At 46.4% G+C, this 19,441-nt stretch overlaps 1 protein-coding gene across 2 annotated transcripts in view; it reads right to left on the bottom strand.

Annotated features, from left to right (window-relative positions):
* The window catches only part of LOC133482331 (protocadherin-16-like), a 99,155-nt gene that overhangs the window by 8,606 nt on the left and 71,108 nt on the right, over positions 1-19,441 (bottom strand). For both annotated transcript variants that reach the window (XM_061782367.1, XM_061782366.1), the window contains exons 3-12: positions 11,561-11,749; positions 10,760-10,991; positions 10,437-10,673; positions 9,156-10,184; positions 8,075-8,262; positions 7,891-7,987; positions 7,460-7,617; positions 5,113-5,959; positions 1,418-1,657; positions 137-262 (exon numbers count right to left, since the gene is read on the bottom strand). In XM_061782367.1, the coding sequence (XP_061638351.1) occupies positions 137-262; positions 1,418-1,657; positions 5,113-5,959; positions 7,460-7,617; positions 7,891-7,987; positions 8,075-8,262; positions 9,156-10,184; positions 10,437-10,673; positions 10,760-10,991; positions 11,561-11,749 (3,343 nt within the window). The remainder of the gene's footprint in view (positions 1-136; positions 263-1,417; positions 1,658-5,112; positions 5,960-7,459; positions 7,618-7,890; positions 7,988-8,074; positions 8,263-9,155; positions 10,185-10,436; positions 10,674-10,759; positions 10,992-11,560; positions 11,750-19,441) is intronic.

Genomic DNA, 19,441 nt, shown 5'->3' with positions numbered 1-19,441 from the left:
TGTAGATCTGTGCATGTGAACTATGGGCCAGATGTGATTACCACGAGCTCACCAACATTTTGTTGGGCCCAAAAACAATTTTTTTTTTCATTTAAATACCCTTAACGGACATTGCTAAACTTTGGCAAGGCTTTACCTGTGACGGTGTAGTACTCCCGCAGCTCCCTGTCCAGTGGCTGAGTGGTGGTGATGACGCCTGTCACCGGGTTGATAGTAAAGCCCTCAACCGAGACGCCACCATATGTCACCTTGCCGTTGGATCCTTATGGAGAAATACACAAATATTCCTTGATTGTAAAAAGACTGTGCATAAAGATGTGTAATTACATGTTCATCCCCTTGTTTATTATTTGCTGCCTAAGCAACTTGGCAACGAGGCTTCTCCAGGTGTTTGCATGCCACGTTGCGTGCTATAGCACAATGGTGTCTGGCGGAAAACTCGCCTTGTTTACTTCGCTAATTACTTTTGGATAGAAAGTTTACAATGCTTTTTGCTTTATTTGCGTCTTGAGTCACGGCATGCGGAAATACAACCCCCGCCTCCATGGTCCTCATTTAGAAAAAAAAAAAAAAAAAAAAAGCACAGGAAAAGAATGCTTGTTGGACTTGGAGTATGCAATTGTAAGAACGACATGGTCTAAACCTGTAACTTAGTTGTCATCGTACCATAATTTATATCGTTCTTTGCTTTGTGAGATGTGGCTCACAAATCTTGCCCTATTGCCGGTTGTTATATTTTGTATATTTTGGAAAATTGGGATTGATCTTGATCCTAAATGTGCCAAAATCTGCAGGAAAACTATAGTAAATGCTCTGCATCATCATTCCAGTTGTATGTTTGTACCTAGATGTACTCTAGCTGGAGTGTCTTATTTAAAAACAATAAATCAATGAAATAGGATTGAGACATGTTTTTAGGAAAGTGCAACATCAGTAGTTTGTCTTCTTTATATGAAACAAACGTTGCAGTCGTGCAACAGTAACAGTTTGCAGATTCTGAATTATGACGCTATAAAAACAGCAAACTGCTTTGGCTTCATCTGAAGAGACTGTTTAAACGTCTCAGGAAGATGTGTTGGCACTGCGCTGGTGTTTTTGTTTGGTTTGGTTTGGTTTCTGGGCTGCGCTTATTTTCACATTCACTCGACGCATTTTTTAATGAGTTAACACATTGAACGTAGTGCCAAAAGCACATTGCTCGACGGGACGTTCGCTCGCCGGGGGCAGAGCTGCACTGTGTTTGTCTGCGGAGGAGATACAGAACGTGGCTCGAGCGCCAGGCAGTTCCACGCAAGAACTCGGTATGCCTTTGAGCCATGTACCTAATCAAAGCTAACGCTAACTCATTGCGTGACGACAAACCTCAAATTTAGTGTGTTGATGTATTATATATTACAGTATATGCAGGCTTTTTCACCTTGGTCCAGGTCGAAGGCTGACACCGTCAAGACGGCGGTCCCTCGCGGTTGGTTCTCGGCGATCTGGCCCTCGTAGTGGCTCTCTTCGAACCGGGGCACGTCGTCGTTGACGTCGACCACGTAGACGCGCAGCAGCTGGCTGGACGAGCAGCGGGGGACGCCGTGGTCCTCGGCCACGATGGTCAGGTTGAAGACTTCCTGGTCCTCGCGGTCCAGAGGTTTGAAGATAGACAAAGAACCTGCGAGACGGAAGAATCGGGGGGGATGAGTTCCTGATTCTGCCATTGCCAAGGACACCCACTTCGATGCCTTTCTGTGACTCTTCCAGTCTCTATGTGCATCTATTGCAACCTGTTGTTGACACTCTAAGGTCAAGGGCCAGTTCCTTCTGACGACATCCTCCGGGCTACTGCGGATCAATTTGTAGGTGTCGTCTTGGTCTCACGAGGTCAAAAATGTTCTAATGGAACCAGGAAGAGTATTGGCGCATTCATGAATCAAACACCTGTTGTGAATTTTGCCCTTCACCTCCTTGTTAGAGAACTGCAAGTTGTGCGAAAAGTTGTAAAAGATTGAACAGTCGGACAAATGAGGTGAAATTCCGTTCACCTGTATAGTGCGTTATCCCTAACTTTATGGAAGTAGTCTATCTATGTAACACAGGACAACCATGAAAACATGCTGAAATCATCAGCGGCAATAAAACATACCGCTCTCCAACCAGTCCCCCGCAAAAAGTAAGAAAAGTGAGGGGCGAATAAAAGAACACACACACGCTGAGTTTTGCCTACCTGAACGCTCGTGACTACCACCACCACCGCATTAGTAGCCTGTAACGATCTGGCCACTTTTGAGAAGATTTTCCACAGCAGAGCGCGGCGGCGTAAACACACGCTCCAGACACGCAACATCAAGGCCTGCCGTGCACTGTGGAAATTAGGGGTCACTTCTCGTCTTTTATTTTCAACCTTTAAAGCATGGGCTTGCATTGATTCCTTTTCAATTTCATGCCTTCAATCGCTAAGTGAAAGAAAGAGAAAGCCGACGCCGGTTTGTTTTGGATGCTCTCGCTGATAGTTTTGCCCTTGAGCTTTTAATCTGGTCCGAGTTACTGCTTTGAATTTTTTTCCTTGACTCACGCCGTGATCCAGCTCTGTCCCCGATCACTCATAGCACATGTGAAAGGTAAAAAAAATTAAATAAACAAAAGATGTGGGAAAGGGGAAATTTCATCGGGGTGTTTCTAACATTTGCAGCCGATGTGGATGCTTTGCGGCGCCACAACACTTTGGATGAAATGCATTTATCACGAGGCATCAAGCTGCCTTGTGTTTCGAGCGTGGGGAGTGCGCTTGAGATCGCCATCGCGCCGTCTTGACTCTGACAAAATGGCCACACATCACGAAAAGTATATACAGTGGACCCCCGTTTATCGCGGGGATACATTCCAGACCCATTGAGAGACCCCGATATGGAGAGACCATTTCAAAAAAAGTTTTTTATAACCCTCCTACATGCTTTAAACACATTTCAACTTGTAAAACCCATTTTTTTAAAACACAAAATAGAGGAACTATTCAATGTATTGTACTATCTGTTCCTTTAAGAGGCGGGACCTTTTGCAATACCGAAGCACAAATAACTGCCCATAAAAACAAATACTATAAACCACAGATTTTGTATTTATTTGTATTAATTTTTTTGCAGTATTGCAGCAGTTCGATAAGTTGCACAGAAAGAAATCTGCAATATCACGGCGCTGCGACGGATTTGAATTGCATCTTCTGCCGTCTAGTGGATGGGCATTGAATTGTTCTTTAATGGTTTGCTTGCATAGACGAATGAACAAAGATACGTTATTAGTTTTAAAAGAACAAGATTTTTTGGGGGTCAATGAAAGGGGAAGTTTTCCTGACAGTATTTGACCTGTGAGAAATTACCAAACCCGAGGAAAAACAACCAATCAGAGACAACTTGTGTTGTAGAAACCATCTAATTCCAGTAAGTCATGCTACCAGAGTAAGTCCAGATACACAAAGTGAAATGATTGTGCTGTTTTCTTTTCCACGACTGTTTTGATTGTCCATTTTGTACTATAATTCTGTTGTCGTTTAACATTTGCACGTTCAGAATAAAATCACTACTACTACTATGTAGCAGCCGCAGCTAACGTCAGTTTGTTTACAGCGCATGTTACGCCGTTAGTGAGGGGCGTGGTTTTGGTTGGAGGCGTGGCGTGAGGCTACTTTCAAATCTTGCTAGCAGTTTTCAAAACTGCAAACTCCCCTTGAAGCACACTAACGGACGAGCGGTTCGGTCCCTGGTCTTCCCGCATCACTAACCCCCAAACGGGAGCAAACCATTTGCCATCTACAAACGACAACTTGTGACGGGCGCGACAGGCCCCCAAATGTTTTGATTTGAGGACGAGGAGGTGGGCGGAGCCGGACACGTGTCTGCGACGCCACAACAAAGCCCACAGGACCAAATCGCCCGAGGTCAGCGTTTTGACTAGCAACACGAGCGCACAGTCGCACACAAACACGTGCGCTCACATATAAACATGCCTAACTGATCCCCCCCCCTCTAATGGTTCGCAGAAGCCCGAGCGGGAGGTTCTTTGCTCTTTCATGGATGATGACGTGCGTATGTGCGCGCTCTTGCTTGTGTGTGTTTCATATTTGTCAGGCCCGCATCATCTGTATGGCCTCCAGCTGAGCGAAATCGGTGAATGGCAACTTCGCCGTACAAAGGGGAGCAGATAAGCAGCGCGCGGAGACAATTACAGGTGCTGCAAATTCTTCAAAAGGGGTGCCGTGTAATGACATGAACAGGTGAACACGTTCGCCGGTGGAATGGAATTCACAGCAGGTAGTGGAAATATAAAAAATGAGAGCGAGAGCGATGGATGTTCCAGTGAGTTTTTTTTTTTACATGCAAAGAAGCTGCAAAATGAAGCTTGAGTTGAGGATTGAAATGAATCCTGTAGTTCCAATTTAGTATAGTGCAGTAGTTGCCATGTGTCAATCATTTCCACAGTCAAGACAATTGGAAAAAACTGAGTAAGCGAATCCTCAGTCAGGATGTAGTCTGCCTCTCAGCTTTCACGAGCGTTTCACACCCTCAATTATAATAGTTGTTCCCTGAAATAGTATTTATTTACTCCCAACAGCGTTTCTTTTGACTGCACTACTTCCAGTGCGTGTATGTGGATGGCAGATTTTTTTTTTGTCCAATCAGATTTCAGCCCCTATGTGCTGCAACGTCAAGCTAATCTGCCCAGGTCCTTCGGAAATGATCAATAATGCTGGCTGATGCAATTTAAAGAATTGTATTTGGCTAATATCTCTGATAACAGTTTTTCAGCCCTTGACTTGTCAGCTAGGCTGGCCGAAGATCTTCCATTTTTCAAGCCATAGCTGGAGTCGCCGAGATAGACAGGAGCACGATCATTTCAAAGCAGAGCTACAGACCCACACTCGAATCTCGAGTCTCAGAATCACCGCAAGTCTCCAAATAACTCCACAACTGGTCGCAAGAGTTGTTGCTCGTCATATTTTTGAAAAAGTATTTTGCTCGGGGGGTCAGACCGTTCGTTGACAACACTGATTAGCCCTCGCCTCGACTCCTGTGGTGGGCCTCTCGTCATGCAAATTGGCCCACCAATACCAATCCTTCCACTAGCAGGACTTACCAGTGTTGGGGTTGAGGCTGAAGGTTCCATCCGCGTTGCCTGATTGGACTCGATAGGTCACCCTGCCGTTCTCCCCTTTGTCCGCATCCCTGGCCATGACGTAGAGCGCCACGAAGCCGATGGGCTGGTCCTCCATCACGCTGACCGCCGTCGGCGAGGTGAACGCCGGCGTGTTGTCGTTCTCATCTGTAACGTAAATCCTCGCAGTGACCGAGCTCCACTGCCTCTCGCCGGCGTCCAAGGCGGAGTCCGTTGCTTTTACCACCACGATCAGGCTGGGGTTGACCTCGTGGTCCAGCTCTTGGTTTAAGGTTAGAACCCCAGTGGAAGGGTCCAAGGTGAGCAGACCGGGTATGTCCGGAAACTGTTGGAGGATGGAGTACCTCAGGTCACTATTGGGCCCGCTGCCATCCTTGTCTGTGGCCTGGAACGTGAAGACAGAAGTACCCGGCTGGACGCTCTCCGAGATGACGATCGTGACGGGGTCCTCGGGGAACTGAGGGGCGTGGTCATTGCTGTCCTTTACGTTAATGTCCAGGTGGACCAAGGTGCTGATGGGCGGGGCCTGAGAGAAGTCGTCGACCTCGATCTTCAGCGTGTAGTGCGCATCTTGCTCATAGTCGAGTGGCCGAGCGAGGTAGACGTCTCCGGTCAAACGATCCACCACGAAGGTGCCGTCCCTGTCGGTACCACCCACCACCATGTAAGTAACCTCGCCCTCCGCCAGAGTTTCTCCATCGTGAAGTCGGACGGAACCGACGACTGAACCCGGCTTGGCCTCTTCCACAGAGTTGAACGCTATAGTATGCGAGTTGGTCTTTGAAGAGGGTCTGCTCATGCTGAGAACCTGCAATAAAAAAAACATGAGGCTTGTATGAGGAGCCAAGAGCATGAATCCAATGTTCCTTTGACAAAGCCTGGTGGCAAATTATAATTACATGAAATACAGAACCAAAAATATGTCATGGTTTTTTGGACCGAGCAGAAACAGATCTGATGCACTTGCTGCCAGTTACAAGCGTTTTTTTTTCTTCTTTCTTTTAATAGACAGGCCGCTTACATTAAGCCCATTTAATCTTGTACCTGTGTCAGTGCCGGACAAAAAGAAGTCAAAGTTACACTTCAGCAGCCTTCGGTATGACGCTGTGGAACTCACTGTCTTCAATTGTATTACTAAAATCTTTAGTTGATGGGGAATCCTCAAAATAATGTGAACATTTTGACACCGTAGTGTCGGCCAATAAGCTTGGCAATATAAAGTCTCCCATCAGTCTCGGATACCTGCTTCCGATTAAGGGTGCTCTGGGCAAATTAGGTGTTTGTCAAAGTACAAGCCCTCAAATTTAAAAATGGTTGTTTTAGTGAGTAACAACGAGCAGAAAGTGACAAAGACAGCCCAAAATCCCCAAAAGACTGATTTCCTGTTCACTTGCCAGCATAGGTCCTTGAGACTTTCATGCTTCCTGTTTTGAGCCACCCAATTTCACTTTTGATCGGTGAAAATGGTCACCAGGATACACACACTTGCAAGCATTGGTGAGGTTTTGGCCATGATAAACTCCCCAAAAAGGACATTTGTTTCTCAGCATAATAGTAATTAACAGCAATTCCAAGAAGGAATGAAAATGACAAATATTTGTAAAATAAAATAAGGGAAAAAAATCATTCAAAACATAATTGTATAACTGTCCACATTTGGACGAACAGCATTGCATCATAGAGGAAGCGCACCGCAGTAAGTCGGCTTAGACAATATGTGACATGACAAGCTATAAATTGCTTCCACATTAGATGGAAAAAGTGAGCCGTTCCAGCTATAAATGTCAACCGCCTTACAAAATAATCGCCAAAAGATGATTAAACGACGTAAAATAAACGCATCGGCAGGCAAGAACAACACGGCGTTGTTTAATCCAATTATTTAACAATTATGTCTTTAAATCCTGGGAAAAAGTCAGCTATAAATTTGTTTATCTGGCAACTCCATTTTCCTGGAAGCGTTACGTTCCTTCCTCAGTGTCGGCTTACAGCTCTGGGTTACAAATTAAAAGAGGGACTCCCAAAATAATACGCTGACAAAAGGGGTATTTTGCACTACCACTCAGTGTAAAAAAGGGCTACTGCATTGAAAGAGTGTTGAAGTCACCATGAAAAACCTCAATCGCAGCTGGCACTCATCACATATGCCGGCTGGGAGTGTTTGATTCACACCCACTTTTCCATAAAAACTAAAAAATAAAACATTTCGAACTGTCACAAGGGTAGAAAACGAGAACAAGCCTTGTCTGAGGGGCCCGCGGCTCCTGGCCCCCCACCGCAAACACACACGCAGGTTGTCTGGTCTGACCTGGATGGCGACGGAGCAGGAGGCGCTGCGAGGCGGCAGTCCTCGGTCGCTCGCCGTCACCGTCAACTCGTACTCGGGGCGCTCCGAGTGGCTGAGGGGCGATGACGAGCGCAGCTCGCCCGTGTTGGGGTTCAGGAAGAAGCGCTCTGCCCTCGGACCTAGAAGACGTGGGGGTCCAAATGTTTACAGTACAGCTCTAGAAAAAAATGAAGAGATTCTTCTTCTCTGATTTCACTATTTAAAGCTATTTGAGTAACAAGAACATTTGTGTTTGATTAAATAAACTACAACATAACACCCAGGTCACCGGCTGATAGTTAGTCAAAGCTATATGTATTTTTAGCCACATTACGCCAGTGCATGTTTACCATTTCGAAGACAGTTGACTGTAGAACAAAGCCATTGCTGTTGTCCCTATATTGGTATTGTACCTGACAAAGAGTAGAGTATGGTGCCATTCTCTCCTTCGTCAGGGTCTTTGGCTTGTACTGTGCCCAGTAGAAACCCAGAGGACTGACCCTCCGACACCTGTTAATCAGGCAAGTAAATCTCACCAAAGTTATGACTGATAGCTAATTGATAATGAAATGTTCGTCTACGGTCTTGTGGCGTCACCTTTAGGATGAGTTTTTTCCCCGGGTGGCTTTGGACAAATGCTGGAGCGTTGTCGTTGTCGTCCAGCACACTTATGAAGACGGTTCCGGCGGCGCTGCGTGAAGGTGAGCCTCCGTCTTGCACGACCACCGACAGCTGGTAGCTGGACTGCTGCTCCCTGTCCAAAGTGGCCCTTGTGCTCATTTCACCTGAAAGCAGATGTGAGGCTTCATTAGAGCTCATGTACTGTACGAATGAGGGAGGCCAGCTAACAGGCTTTGATCCGATGAAACCTGAGTACTATATGATGTAGAACATCTGCAACGAGCAGATCCACGTTGCGAGCTTGACAGATGCTGTCGAGGCTTGCTAAGTTGCCAGAAAGCGATCACAAATCAAAGTATGCGTCTCCTCCCACGGACTAACAGAGTCAGCAGGCCAATTAGAGCGCAACGAGGCACTGTCGCCACTGTCTGAATTATTCACCGCAGCGGCGGGGGAAGACGCAATTATAGCTTGAATTGATTTTTTTTCTGAATAATTGAAATGTGTCATACTAAAACATTTGCATCTTTGATTTGCAGTCTTCCGCCAAGAACGAAAGCAATTGGCCCGGTTGTGACCTGGTGCCATGAAATCATTACGTGATGTGATCTGACGGGATTTGACAGAGATACTGTATAAGCCTCTGAGGGCATCACGGTGACATATAGTGTTTAGTACATCTGCCTTACAGTTCAGAGCACTGGGTTCCAAACCTTTGGAACATTTCTACGTGGAGTTTGCATGTTCTCCCCCGTGCCTCCCTTATCCAAAACATGCTGCAACTGAAAACTTTGAATTGAATGTGAGTGTGAATGGTTGTTTGTCTAGTTGTGGCCTTTAAATGACTGGCAAACAGTCCAGGGCATAGTCCAGCTCTGCCCCTTGACAAGCTCCACAATGATTTTCACGTCTGTGTATCAAAACTGCATTGACACATCCTTTGAAGGAATCGCAAACCATGTTCCAGTAACAGCCAGGTTGCTATATCAAAAAGTTAGCGAGGAATTTAATGTGCTTCCATTTGCCAGTGCCCAGTGCGTCCCTTTTTGCAACCAACCTGTGTGCGAGTTTATCTGGAAGTTCCGGTCAGGGTACGCCAGGCGGTAGCTGAGGCGTCCGTTGGAGCCGCTGTCACGATCGCTGGCCAACACGTGACCGAAGCCCGTCCCCGCCGGCAAGTTTTCCTTCACAGCCATGAAGACTCTGGGTTGCGTGAACCGAGGTGGGTTGTCGTTCTCATCTGTCACGGATATCCTCACGGTGGCGCTGCCGGTCTTTTTCAGCTGTCCGTGACCTGCACTGGCCAGCACGGTCAGGAGATACATGTCCTTGACTTCTCGGTCGAGCGCGCCCTTCACGAAGAGCCAGCCACTGTCCGAAGCAATGCCGAAGCCGGCGGCGTCGCCATCTGGTCGCAGGTGATATGAAAGAGGGCTGAAGTAACCGGACCCTGATGTTTCTCTGTTGAGGGCCCGGACCCGCAGGAAGCGTGTATTAATCGGAGTGCCTTCTTTTAGTTCCACTCTGTAGGTGAGAGTATCAAACACGGGTCCCTGGTCGTTCTCCGCTTGGACATGGACCACAAGCATGAAGGTCGCACTGAGCTGAGGCACTCCACTATCTTTGGCGATCACTTGGAGATCATAGCGGGGGACACGCTCATAGTTGAGGGCCCCCACCAGTCGTATATCCCCACTGCTGCGTTCTATGCTGAAAGCTCTCTGGATGCCACTCGGAGATGACAGGTCAAAGGACAGCTGGCCATTTGCTCCAGAGTCTCTGTCCTCAGCTTGTACGCGATATACCAGGGTCCCCATTTCTGTTTGCTCTGGCAGCAACAGGGACTCGGAGGACGAGAGAAAAAAAACAGGGGGGTTGTCGTTGACGTCCTCGACGGTGATGCTAACCCGGGTCTGGCCAAAGGCGGGGGGGTTCCCAGTGCGGACCTGCACTTCCAAGTCAAGCGTGGGCCGGGCTTCGTGATCCAGGGAGAGACTGGTTCGCAGGGCCCCGGTGTCTGGATCCACTGTAAAGTATCCCGTGGGGTCGCCGGAGCTGATGGTATAGGCCATATCTCTGAGAGGGCCTAGCAAGCGGAGGAAATGAGACACAAACCAGAAGTTATCATCACCCAAGAGGCTGCTGTGAAAAGCACTTAAGCATGCTCAAAGATGCCATTTTTCAATTTCAAGGGTGTGTATAAAAGCTTGGGAAAATGAATGTATAAACACATTAGTAAAATGGCATTTTTGAATGATGTGAATTCTGAGGTAAGTGTGTATGTTGGCACTGTGTAAAATGGGACGTATCATCTGGCTAACGTGAATCTGGAGCGTACCTGTCTTACTCTTGGCCAGGACACTGCCCACGACAGTCCCCTGCAAGACATCCTCAGAAACTGCGAAGTAGTACTGAGCCTGTTCAAACACAGGGGCTGCCACTGCCCCCGCTACCACGCTGATGTTGACCTTGGCGTTCACCAGGGTGGCCAGACCTCCGCTGTCCTGGGCTGAGATCACCATTGGTATGACAGAGTTGGCCTTGCCGTGGACAGACCGAGAAAGAGAGATCACACCTGCACAAACAAGGTTGTACGTTGAATGGATTCTTTGTGTACAATGGATGTTACAGTGGGGAGAATACACACTTCGATGTACAAACCTGTGTCTTTGTTGAGGGTGAAGTAAGGGGAAGACCCTCCGGATACAGTTTTGTACGTAATCCGGCCATTCTCTCCCGAATCTGGGTCGTAGGCGATCACTCGGAGCACAGAGGTCCCAGGAGCGCTCTGCGAGCTGAGGCTGACAGCGTAGCTCACCGGATAAAAGGCCGGTCTGTTATCATTCACATCTAGCAGATCTACCTTCACGTAGGCGAGCGTACTCAGTCCCCCCTGTCCGAGAAACAAAAACCTCTCTTGTTAGTTTATGCCGTCATGTCAGATAAATCACCAAACACTCACAAGCGTTGCAAGTAGACCGTATTTATGGTGCAGAAATAAACCCCGGTGAAAATATTCTATGTATAGAGTGACCTCGGAGAATAGTCCCAACAGGTCAGATTGATAGTCTCTCCTGGGAGGGGCCTGCCCAGGGCAAGGTCTTTTCCGCAGTCTGTTTCATAAGGCTTTTCATTTGCGCTGAATACAATGCAGCCATTTCATTTGGACCAGGTGGCAAAAACAAAGGAGGCAGCCGTTCAACCTAATAAAATATTACTGCCTGACAGCTGAGGCATTTCGTTCCCTCCTCATCTAATCGTTTTAACATGGCCGTCATTTTCTTTCATTTCTCAGCTTGTATTTTCATAGAAATATATGGCATAAATCGACCAAGATGCTCACGTCTGATGACTGGCCGCCACGTCTTTACCCTGTGGCCCGCAACGCTAACACGTGGCGTGCTGCTGAGTTTATGGGACGCATTAGTATCAAACATTGTTTTTATAAAAGCCACTGCTCACCCCGTCCACCGCAGTAACAGTGAAGTCGTAGCTGCTCTGGCCTTGATCGCGGTCCAGTGCGGTGCGAGTGCAGATGACGCCGGTCTCTTTGTCAATGGTGAAGTGAGAGCTAGTGGCACTGTTCAGGCCCGAGCTCAGGGAGTAGGTGATGGAGCCAAAAGAGCCGCCGTCTGCATCTGTTGCCATCACCTGAGCAGAAGATGAAAACACGAGTGGTTGAATAATGATCATATCAAAGTTGAAAGCAAAGCCGACCAGATCGAAGGATACATGATCGTCAAACAAGAATATCATAGCAGGTGCTGTTTAAAGGCATCTTTGGACTCGTCCGATTTTGTTTATCTGGGCCAAGCAGGCCCTCTAGCAGGATGTGGGCTCTCAGGGAAACGGAGGAGGATGACTTCTCCAGGAACCGGGAAGGATGCCAGCACGGGGGAAACTGCCTGCTCCAGGAATGGCGTCTGTCTACAAAGGACATTGACGGCGGCGGCGGCGGCGGCGGCTGCGGAACAGCGGCGTACCACACAGTTCGCTACAGTGTGGCGCATTATACCCTGTAATGTGCCGCTTGTGGTGTGGTTTTAATAAAAGCACGCTATCTACAGAGGGCTGGAAGCCGCCAAAGTCGTAAATGTAGCTCACGAGCCGTCAGCCACCGAGTCATTTACTGCAGGATCTGCAGAGATGCGAGATGGGGCCTCTGGGGACCGGCAGTATATAATTATTTGCAAGTCTTGGCTACAGATGGAGGCCTACTGCAACTAAATTATTACAGTCAGATTAAACCTAACAAGTTTATTCTTAGCTCTATGAAGGTGCTTATGTTTCAATCGGCATTTGCAGTGGACTCACAGAGGTCTGCCTGATACTGACAATCTCCTCTTTTTTAGCTTCATCGAAATTTCATTCGAAATTGGAACAAGCTGGTATTGAAGAAAGCACGAATAAAGGTATCGATATGACGGTGTCCAAATACCACGCAAATAAGCCCCCAAGTGTTTAGGAATGATTAAAACAAAAACAAAACAAATCACCAGTCTGCTCTGTTGTAACTGACGTTTCTCCGTTTACATTTCACGTTCTTTAAGTCACTCTTCACGCAGGCATTCGGCGGCGTACATGTCATCATCTCCAGCACTCGCCGACTAATTCCGATGTCAGTTTCAAAAGTAAAAGCTTATCTTTCCCAGCTCTCATCCGGAATGCGATGAAAAGACAAATAGAAATGTTGACAAATACAAATATTGATACATGAGTTTAAAAGCTTGTCTTTCGACATTGATGCCATAAACGTAACAGAACCTGTTTCTGCAATGTCCAAACACCTGAGTTGCCATCAGGAGCATGGCCAAGGGAAATAATGTTCATCATCCAAAACCAGACTCTTTCTTTTCAAAAAAAAAAGTGAGTGTGAGTAAAATCGTTCACTCGAGGCGATGAAGACTTGAGGTGGGGGGTGCGGTCATTCAGGCTCCAGTCTCAGCAGATGGGAGGCGTGCATTGTAACTCCGAACAGAGGACGAGTAGTGTGTAGGAGTGAGCGAGCGAGCCAAAGAGAAGAATAATAAACCACGCGAGGAAAGGGGAAACCAAGAGCCATAGCAGGCAGCTACTCCATCTTTAACGCACACACGGGGCTGGCTTGCGCTGTAATATTTGATCACTTTCAGTGAAATAAGTGGGCCTGCAGTGTTATGTGCTTGTTTTCTCTGCAGTTGTTTGACAAGTATTAGCAATGTGGGGAGAAAAGGAACGGTTTCTGCATGAATGACGTCTAAAAGATTTCAGGGCGACTAGGTACAACGTAATTCAACTGCCCAAGCTCCAAGAAGCAACTAACAGGCCCCCGTGCCCGCTTTTTCATGGCAAGTCCTCAAAAAAGGATCATCCAACTTTGGTCCCATGGTTAGCCATGGCATAGACAAAAAAGCTTTGCCATTTGGAGGCGTACATCTGTGAATCCGATTGGGGCTCATGAGGGCGAATTCCCGAGTCGGAGTTTGTGAAATCCTGAGGCCAAAAAGTCCATTTTAGAACCACTTCCTCTTCAGTTCCAAATATAGAGCCTTGAAACATTTTTGTGCATTCTGATACGACAGACATATCTACCTAATTTTACGCTGATGGATGTAAGTGGTGTCTGAGACACATTTTTCTAACTTTCCAGGAGGCGTTACTGAGTGAGTGTTGTTTAAAATACATCCCTTTTGAACAAAGATACATGTGCCTATTGCTCGGGCGCTACAATAAGACATCCATTCATAGCAATCACTATGATATTCGAGGAGACTGCACTTGTTTTCCAATTTGGCAGCAACGGTCCGATTCTTTTTGCTCTCCATGGTTCATCCACATGCTGCACATAAATTTAAAAAAAACGCACAACTTTCACATTGATGCTATGAAATGGAAAAAGTAGAGGGGAAATAAGAGATGAGAAGTTGGAAGGGAGCTTCTACTGCGTCACCTCAAAACCCAGTTGATATGAGTGTGGGCTCCCGCGCCAGTTTGAAAAGCCTCAAACCTTTGCAGTGTGCTACAGATGCTCTCACTACATTGTTTCAAGTTCTTCACAAAGTGGTGAGCATGTTTGGATAAGTGGTAAGGATACACGAGGACAATATGTTCCATGTGTTCAGCGTGAGGCACGTCGGTGGGAATGGAGTCCCAGATAACCCGCCGCGCATTTGCATAAGTCCAGACCATTTGTAGCCAAGCGCCCCAAAGCTATCATTTCCATTGGTAGCTTCGTCGGTGTCGTCTTCCCTTGCAGTCCGGGAGATCGGCGTATCCCACACGAGACGACGTGAGGCGGTACGCAAATGAAAAACCGGTGTCGGAAAATTAGCCAAGCCGCAAACCATAAACCCAATAAAACACAGCCGTTGGCTTCAAAACAGGCAAAAGTAAAAGTCTGAAGAGGAACAATGAATAACGCTCACAGTTGAGCTGCAATGTCACGACAAGATCTTTTAGCTCAATGTCTGCAAGATCTCTTGCTTCTCTTTTGTCAATTTATAGTCTGTTGTGGCAAAAAACAAAAAAAACATCTGTAAAACACTGGGAAACTCCAAGCGTCTTGCAAGGGAGGAGACATTTTACAGAGCAAACACACGAGTGCAGCATAATTGTGAGTAAGGTGGCAGCTACTGTCGTGCTCTCGCTAAACATGCAGCTGCCTCGTGATCGCGACCATAGAATTCATTACAGTTACTTGGAGTAGGGTGTTTAAAAAGAAGCATGAGCCACATGCTGCTTCATCAAAAACATTATGACCTGAACTTGTAACGTAACAGTCTGTTCTGGTAAAAAAAAAAAAAATGCCTCGAGGAAATCAAGCGTTGTTGTGCATGATCTCAAACCAGACCTTGGCAAATCTACATTTAAGCGGATTATCGACGAGCCAACTGTCTCTGTCCTGGCGTCTCACTACAACACGGCCGTAGCGACATGTGCAACAACAACATCATGCGGAACGTATACCAGAAAGGGAGCTGGGTTTTGTCGTCATGGGAAGAGACTCACCTCTTGAGCATAAATTCAGGTGGTGACAAAAGCTTAGAGCGAGTACGTCATTTATTGCCTTTTATAAACTGTGGTTAACTTGAAATTTTACACGTCTGTGACAGTTCAGAATGTTACAATGTTACTTAAAAAGTTATTATTATTATTGATCTATATGTTTCGTGGGCGCATAAAGGTTTTACAAACTCTGAAGTAAGGCATAAAATGCAGCCAATAAAGTTGGCATATCATAAAATGACCATAGGAGGGGGTGAAAAACCACTCACAACTTGGTCGTGTTGGCCTTAGGAGGCCGCTGCGTCTTGATTTTCCCACTCCCATTGTACTCTTTCCACGATAACGTATACAGGCATTACACAAGCCTGTATTTGGATTGGATTCAAAGTTCAAAAAGATCGGTACGTAATCTCGGATCAGCGGCAGCTCGGAGTTTCCTCCCCACACTCGGCGTACGTGAGTGAAGCGCGATCGGAGACGTCTTATCAGGCGCCGTTTGCTACGCCAGCCCCTCGGTAAAACAAGCTGGGGGAATCCAACGATAACTGGGCCACTCTGCGGTTCTCTCCCGTCAGATTCCAGGAGACCGTCTGACCGGCCGCTAAAGAGAAGCAGATTCGCACGCCTCACATGTATATTTATCTTCAATATGTTGAATTTGATCAGGGAGCCTGACGCTCTGAAGAAAAGAAACCAAAAACCTCCTGGCACATTTGGCCGACCTTGCTTTGTGGTCGGAGAGAACATCGGGCCGAGGAAGGTCATTATTATCGCAACTGTTCTCAAAAGACAAAGGATTTGACTTCCTTTGCCACTTTGAACACCTACTTACGGGGATTATGGGAAATTACTTTTGAATTTCTTGTATTGAAATAGTTGCGAAATGAAATCACTATAAAGTTTTTTAGTGAGCTGGCCATTTCTGAAACTGTGTCTTTTCACAGTTTTCACAGAATTCAGCGAATTCACATGATAGTGGCCCCAGACCAATTTTTGACTCGGAACGCCATTTTCAAGCGACGGGCAGGTCATGTGACTACACAAAAGCACTATCATGTCAAAGCCAAAGGGTAAGCAGAGCTGCGGTGTTAGCACAGATTAGCGTTAGCTTCTGATAACAGATTTCCTCCACATATGAAAATACATGGATTTTCCCAGTCGGGTGGGAGATATGGTTAAATTAGCCAGTGGTGGCTTCTCACAAGCGTGACTCATTTGCAGAGGTGAACATCTCCTGCTCTGGATGGAGTCTCAAGACTGCCCAGAAGTCTCCAGTAACACCACAAAATGTCGCTTTTTAAAACAAAAAAAAATCATTCGACGGGTCAGAGAAATTACAGCTATAGCGGCAAAGATGTCAACACTGAGTAGACCCTCGCTCTGCCCCTGGTCGTCGTGGTGACGCAAGAGAGAACTGCCCCCCAAACACCAGAATGCCACTAGGGTACTCTCGTTATATATCCTTTTATGTATTTTGAAAGAAGAATGTCAAAGACCTTTGATTACATCACCTGGGAACTGTTACAAATTATGGAAAGAATTCGCCTTCTTTAAGTTACCAAATATAGTTCCTTGAATCTTTATTGATTCATACCTCTCTGGCAGAAAGTGAGCTTTATTATCTTAGTAGAGGCAGGATATTTGTTAGCTCTTGTATCGGATGTAATTAGATCGCACCCGAGTGTGTGATCGAGCGCCGACGCTTTCGTTAAGTCCTTGAGGACAATGCAACCCTATGCAGGTCACTTCGGCCTTGTTTTCCCAGGCTACCGTTCCTCTCAGCGAACCCCGCTGTGGAAATAACGACTGTGAGCATATGAGCGATGGACGAGCGAACCCCGTGGAAGCCAACAAAGTGGGAGGTGGCGGAAAGATGGTTTTTAATCACACTCTCCGCGTTTCACAAGCGGCCCAGTCAGACGAATCTGTCTCGCGTCGCTCCACCGTGAAGGCCGGCCAATCGGGAGGGCCGCCGCCGCCTGCCAATCCAAATAGGCCGCATATGTAAATGTTTGCCCGCCGGGAAATTAGCGCACGCATCAATCCCCTTCTGCATGCAAAATGTCCTTTCGGTGCACCTTAAACACGCAATCAAAGTCTAAAACCTGCAAACATTGGCGAAAAGATGTCATGCCTCATCAGCCTCATGAGAAAGATTGACAGCGAAATAAAATGTGCATTAAACAGAATCTTCTGCACGGTCACGGCTCAACCTTGCGCAGATGAGAACCAAGAGGCGATCCAAAAATACCCCATTTCTAAATCTCCTGATGACGGTTTGCTTTGATCTTCCTTGGCTACCTGAACACAGCATATACCTGACACATAGAGTTGTTGGCCGCAGCCAGAATGTGGTTTAAATCTAAAAAGCCATAACTGTCGAGGTGTCCTTGGATGAATATGGATGGACTTACTGATGTATTCGATTGCAAAAAAAAAGAAAAAATGTCTCTGGCGACGTGTCCACTGAATGCGCTGCATACACGGATCTGTACGCTAATTGATCAGTCGTGCCATGTTTCTACAGACGGGTCCAATTCAGCCACGTTCAGGGTCTGGTTCAACAAACCTTATCAGGCTTCCATTTCCACTGCAGAGTTTGTAGGCTTGATAGCAACAGCTGTGTCAGGTACGTTAATAACATGATAATAATCATAGAAGTTTGACAGTGTAAAACTCACTCATGAATGAATTAACCATGAAAGCAAATGACACAAATTGTAGAAATTCCTCTCTCCGTGGGTGTTTTGGAAAATGGCAATTATATTTGTATTCCCGGTCCTTTCTTTTCATTCCATTGTAACACAGGTGATCATTATGTCAACCAATCAATGAATTTAATGTAACCGACCAATACAAACGCTAACCCTAACTAACTCGAATTTACCTTACCGGTACCCTAACCTTAGCTATATATATCCAAGCCGTACCTAACCCTAACCAGGCAGTCTGTTTAGGACCACCTGAGTTACAGTAAGTCAAGCGTGTACCGTCCCGCTTGGTGGAACCATTGGTTTAGGTACACAGCTTGGCCAGCATTCGTGCCAGTGTGTTTGGAGGTTTACGGCCATCCTTAGGCCACATGCCAAATCACCGCAAGCGGATCGTTTCCTGTTAAGAATCAAAACTCCAAGTCATCATCATCAAATATAATTTCAGTGACAGCTTCAAAGGCCAAATTTGCCTTGACTGACCAAACGCTCACATGAGCAATTAGAGGCGGCGGATGATAGACTTGATGGAGAACATGCTGATCATTAAAAGCCAGTAAAGGTAAAGAGGGAAGTGTGGGCCACGAAGAAATGGGTCGAGTGGGAGGGCTGCAGGAATGCGGCCAGAAAACAGCTTTGGGATTTGCACAGCTGTTGGAAAGCCTGCTGCTGCTGCTGCTGCTGCTGCTAGTGGTGATGGTGTCCTGGCATCACTTCTGACGAGAGAAGGGCAGAGACCTCCTGCTGGACACACTAAATCGCTGACGGAGCTCAGACACGTGTCCACCACCAAGCCTCGACATCGACACTACTTTAATGAATATTTGCTGCAGTCTGGAGCCAAGCTAAAAGTGTGTGAAAGGGTTTTTTTTGTTGTTGTTGTTGTTGTTTTGTTTTTTTTTGCAGAGGAGAGAACCAGAGAGAACACTTTAAATGTTGACACAGACCCAGATGAAGGAGTTTTACAGTGGGATTACGGTGGATATCTATGAAGCATTGCAATTTGGTGCTTTTGGTAAATTACTGGAAAACAACCCATTGGCGGCTTTCTTACTAAGGAATTTGCCAAAATGAGCCCAAATTAGAAGCAGGTATCCTAAATAGATGGTCGGCGCCAAATTAGTTATGGCAACTAATTCCAGCTGAGCATGGCATGAAAGTCTGATGATCATTTTGAGGATTCACCTGCAAGGGCCTTTTCATCTTACATTTGAGTGATGTCGTAGACCCAAACAAGACACAGGATTTTTACAGACTTTAAACAATACATCTCACGACTGTAAGGGAAAACGAAACCATGGATTTTTTGAGACATGGAACAGCGTTCAGTCTATTAGGTATCATCTGGGAATCGTTAATAACCGTAGCCAAACAACACGTCAAAGAGGCCCGTAGTGTAGTTCTTCTTTATGATTTTGCTGGTCTGGACCAAAGTTATTGGATGAATGATTAGACCCATGGAGGGGGAAAAAAAAAAAAAAAGCACTGTGTTCAAACCCAACAGCCCGTGGGGCGAAATGGAAGGTTTGGCCCGAGTCTTTAGCGTGTGGGTCACAAATTAATTGTACTCGAAAGGAAGCCCTCGAACGCCGCCTTTGATCCCTCCGAATGAACATTTTTACATCAGCTCCCAATTAGCCATTTGCAT

Source organism: Phyllopteryx taeniolatus, chromosome 8, assembly GCF_024500385.1.
Source record: "Phyllopteryx taeniolatus isolate TA_2022b chromosome 8, UOR_Ptae_1.2, whole genome shotgun sequence".
Classification (NCBI taxonomy): domain Eukaryota; kingdom Metazoa; phylum Chordata; class Actinopteri; order Syngnathiformes; family Syngnathidae; genus Phyllopteryx; species Phyllopteryx taeniolatus.
This window is presented reverse-complemented; position numbering and strand designations above follow the sequence as displayed.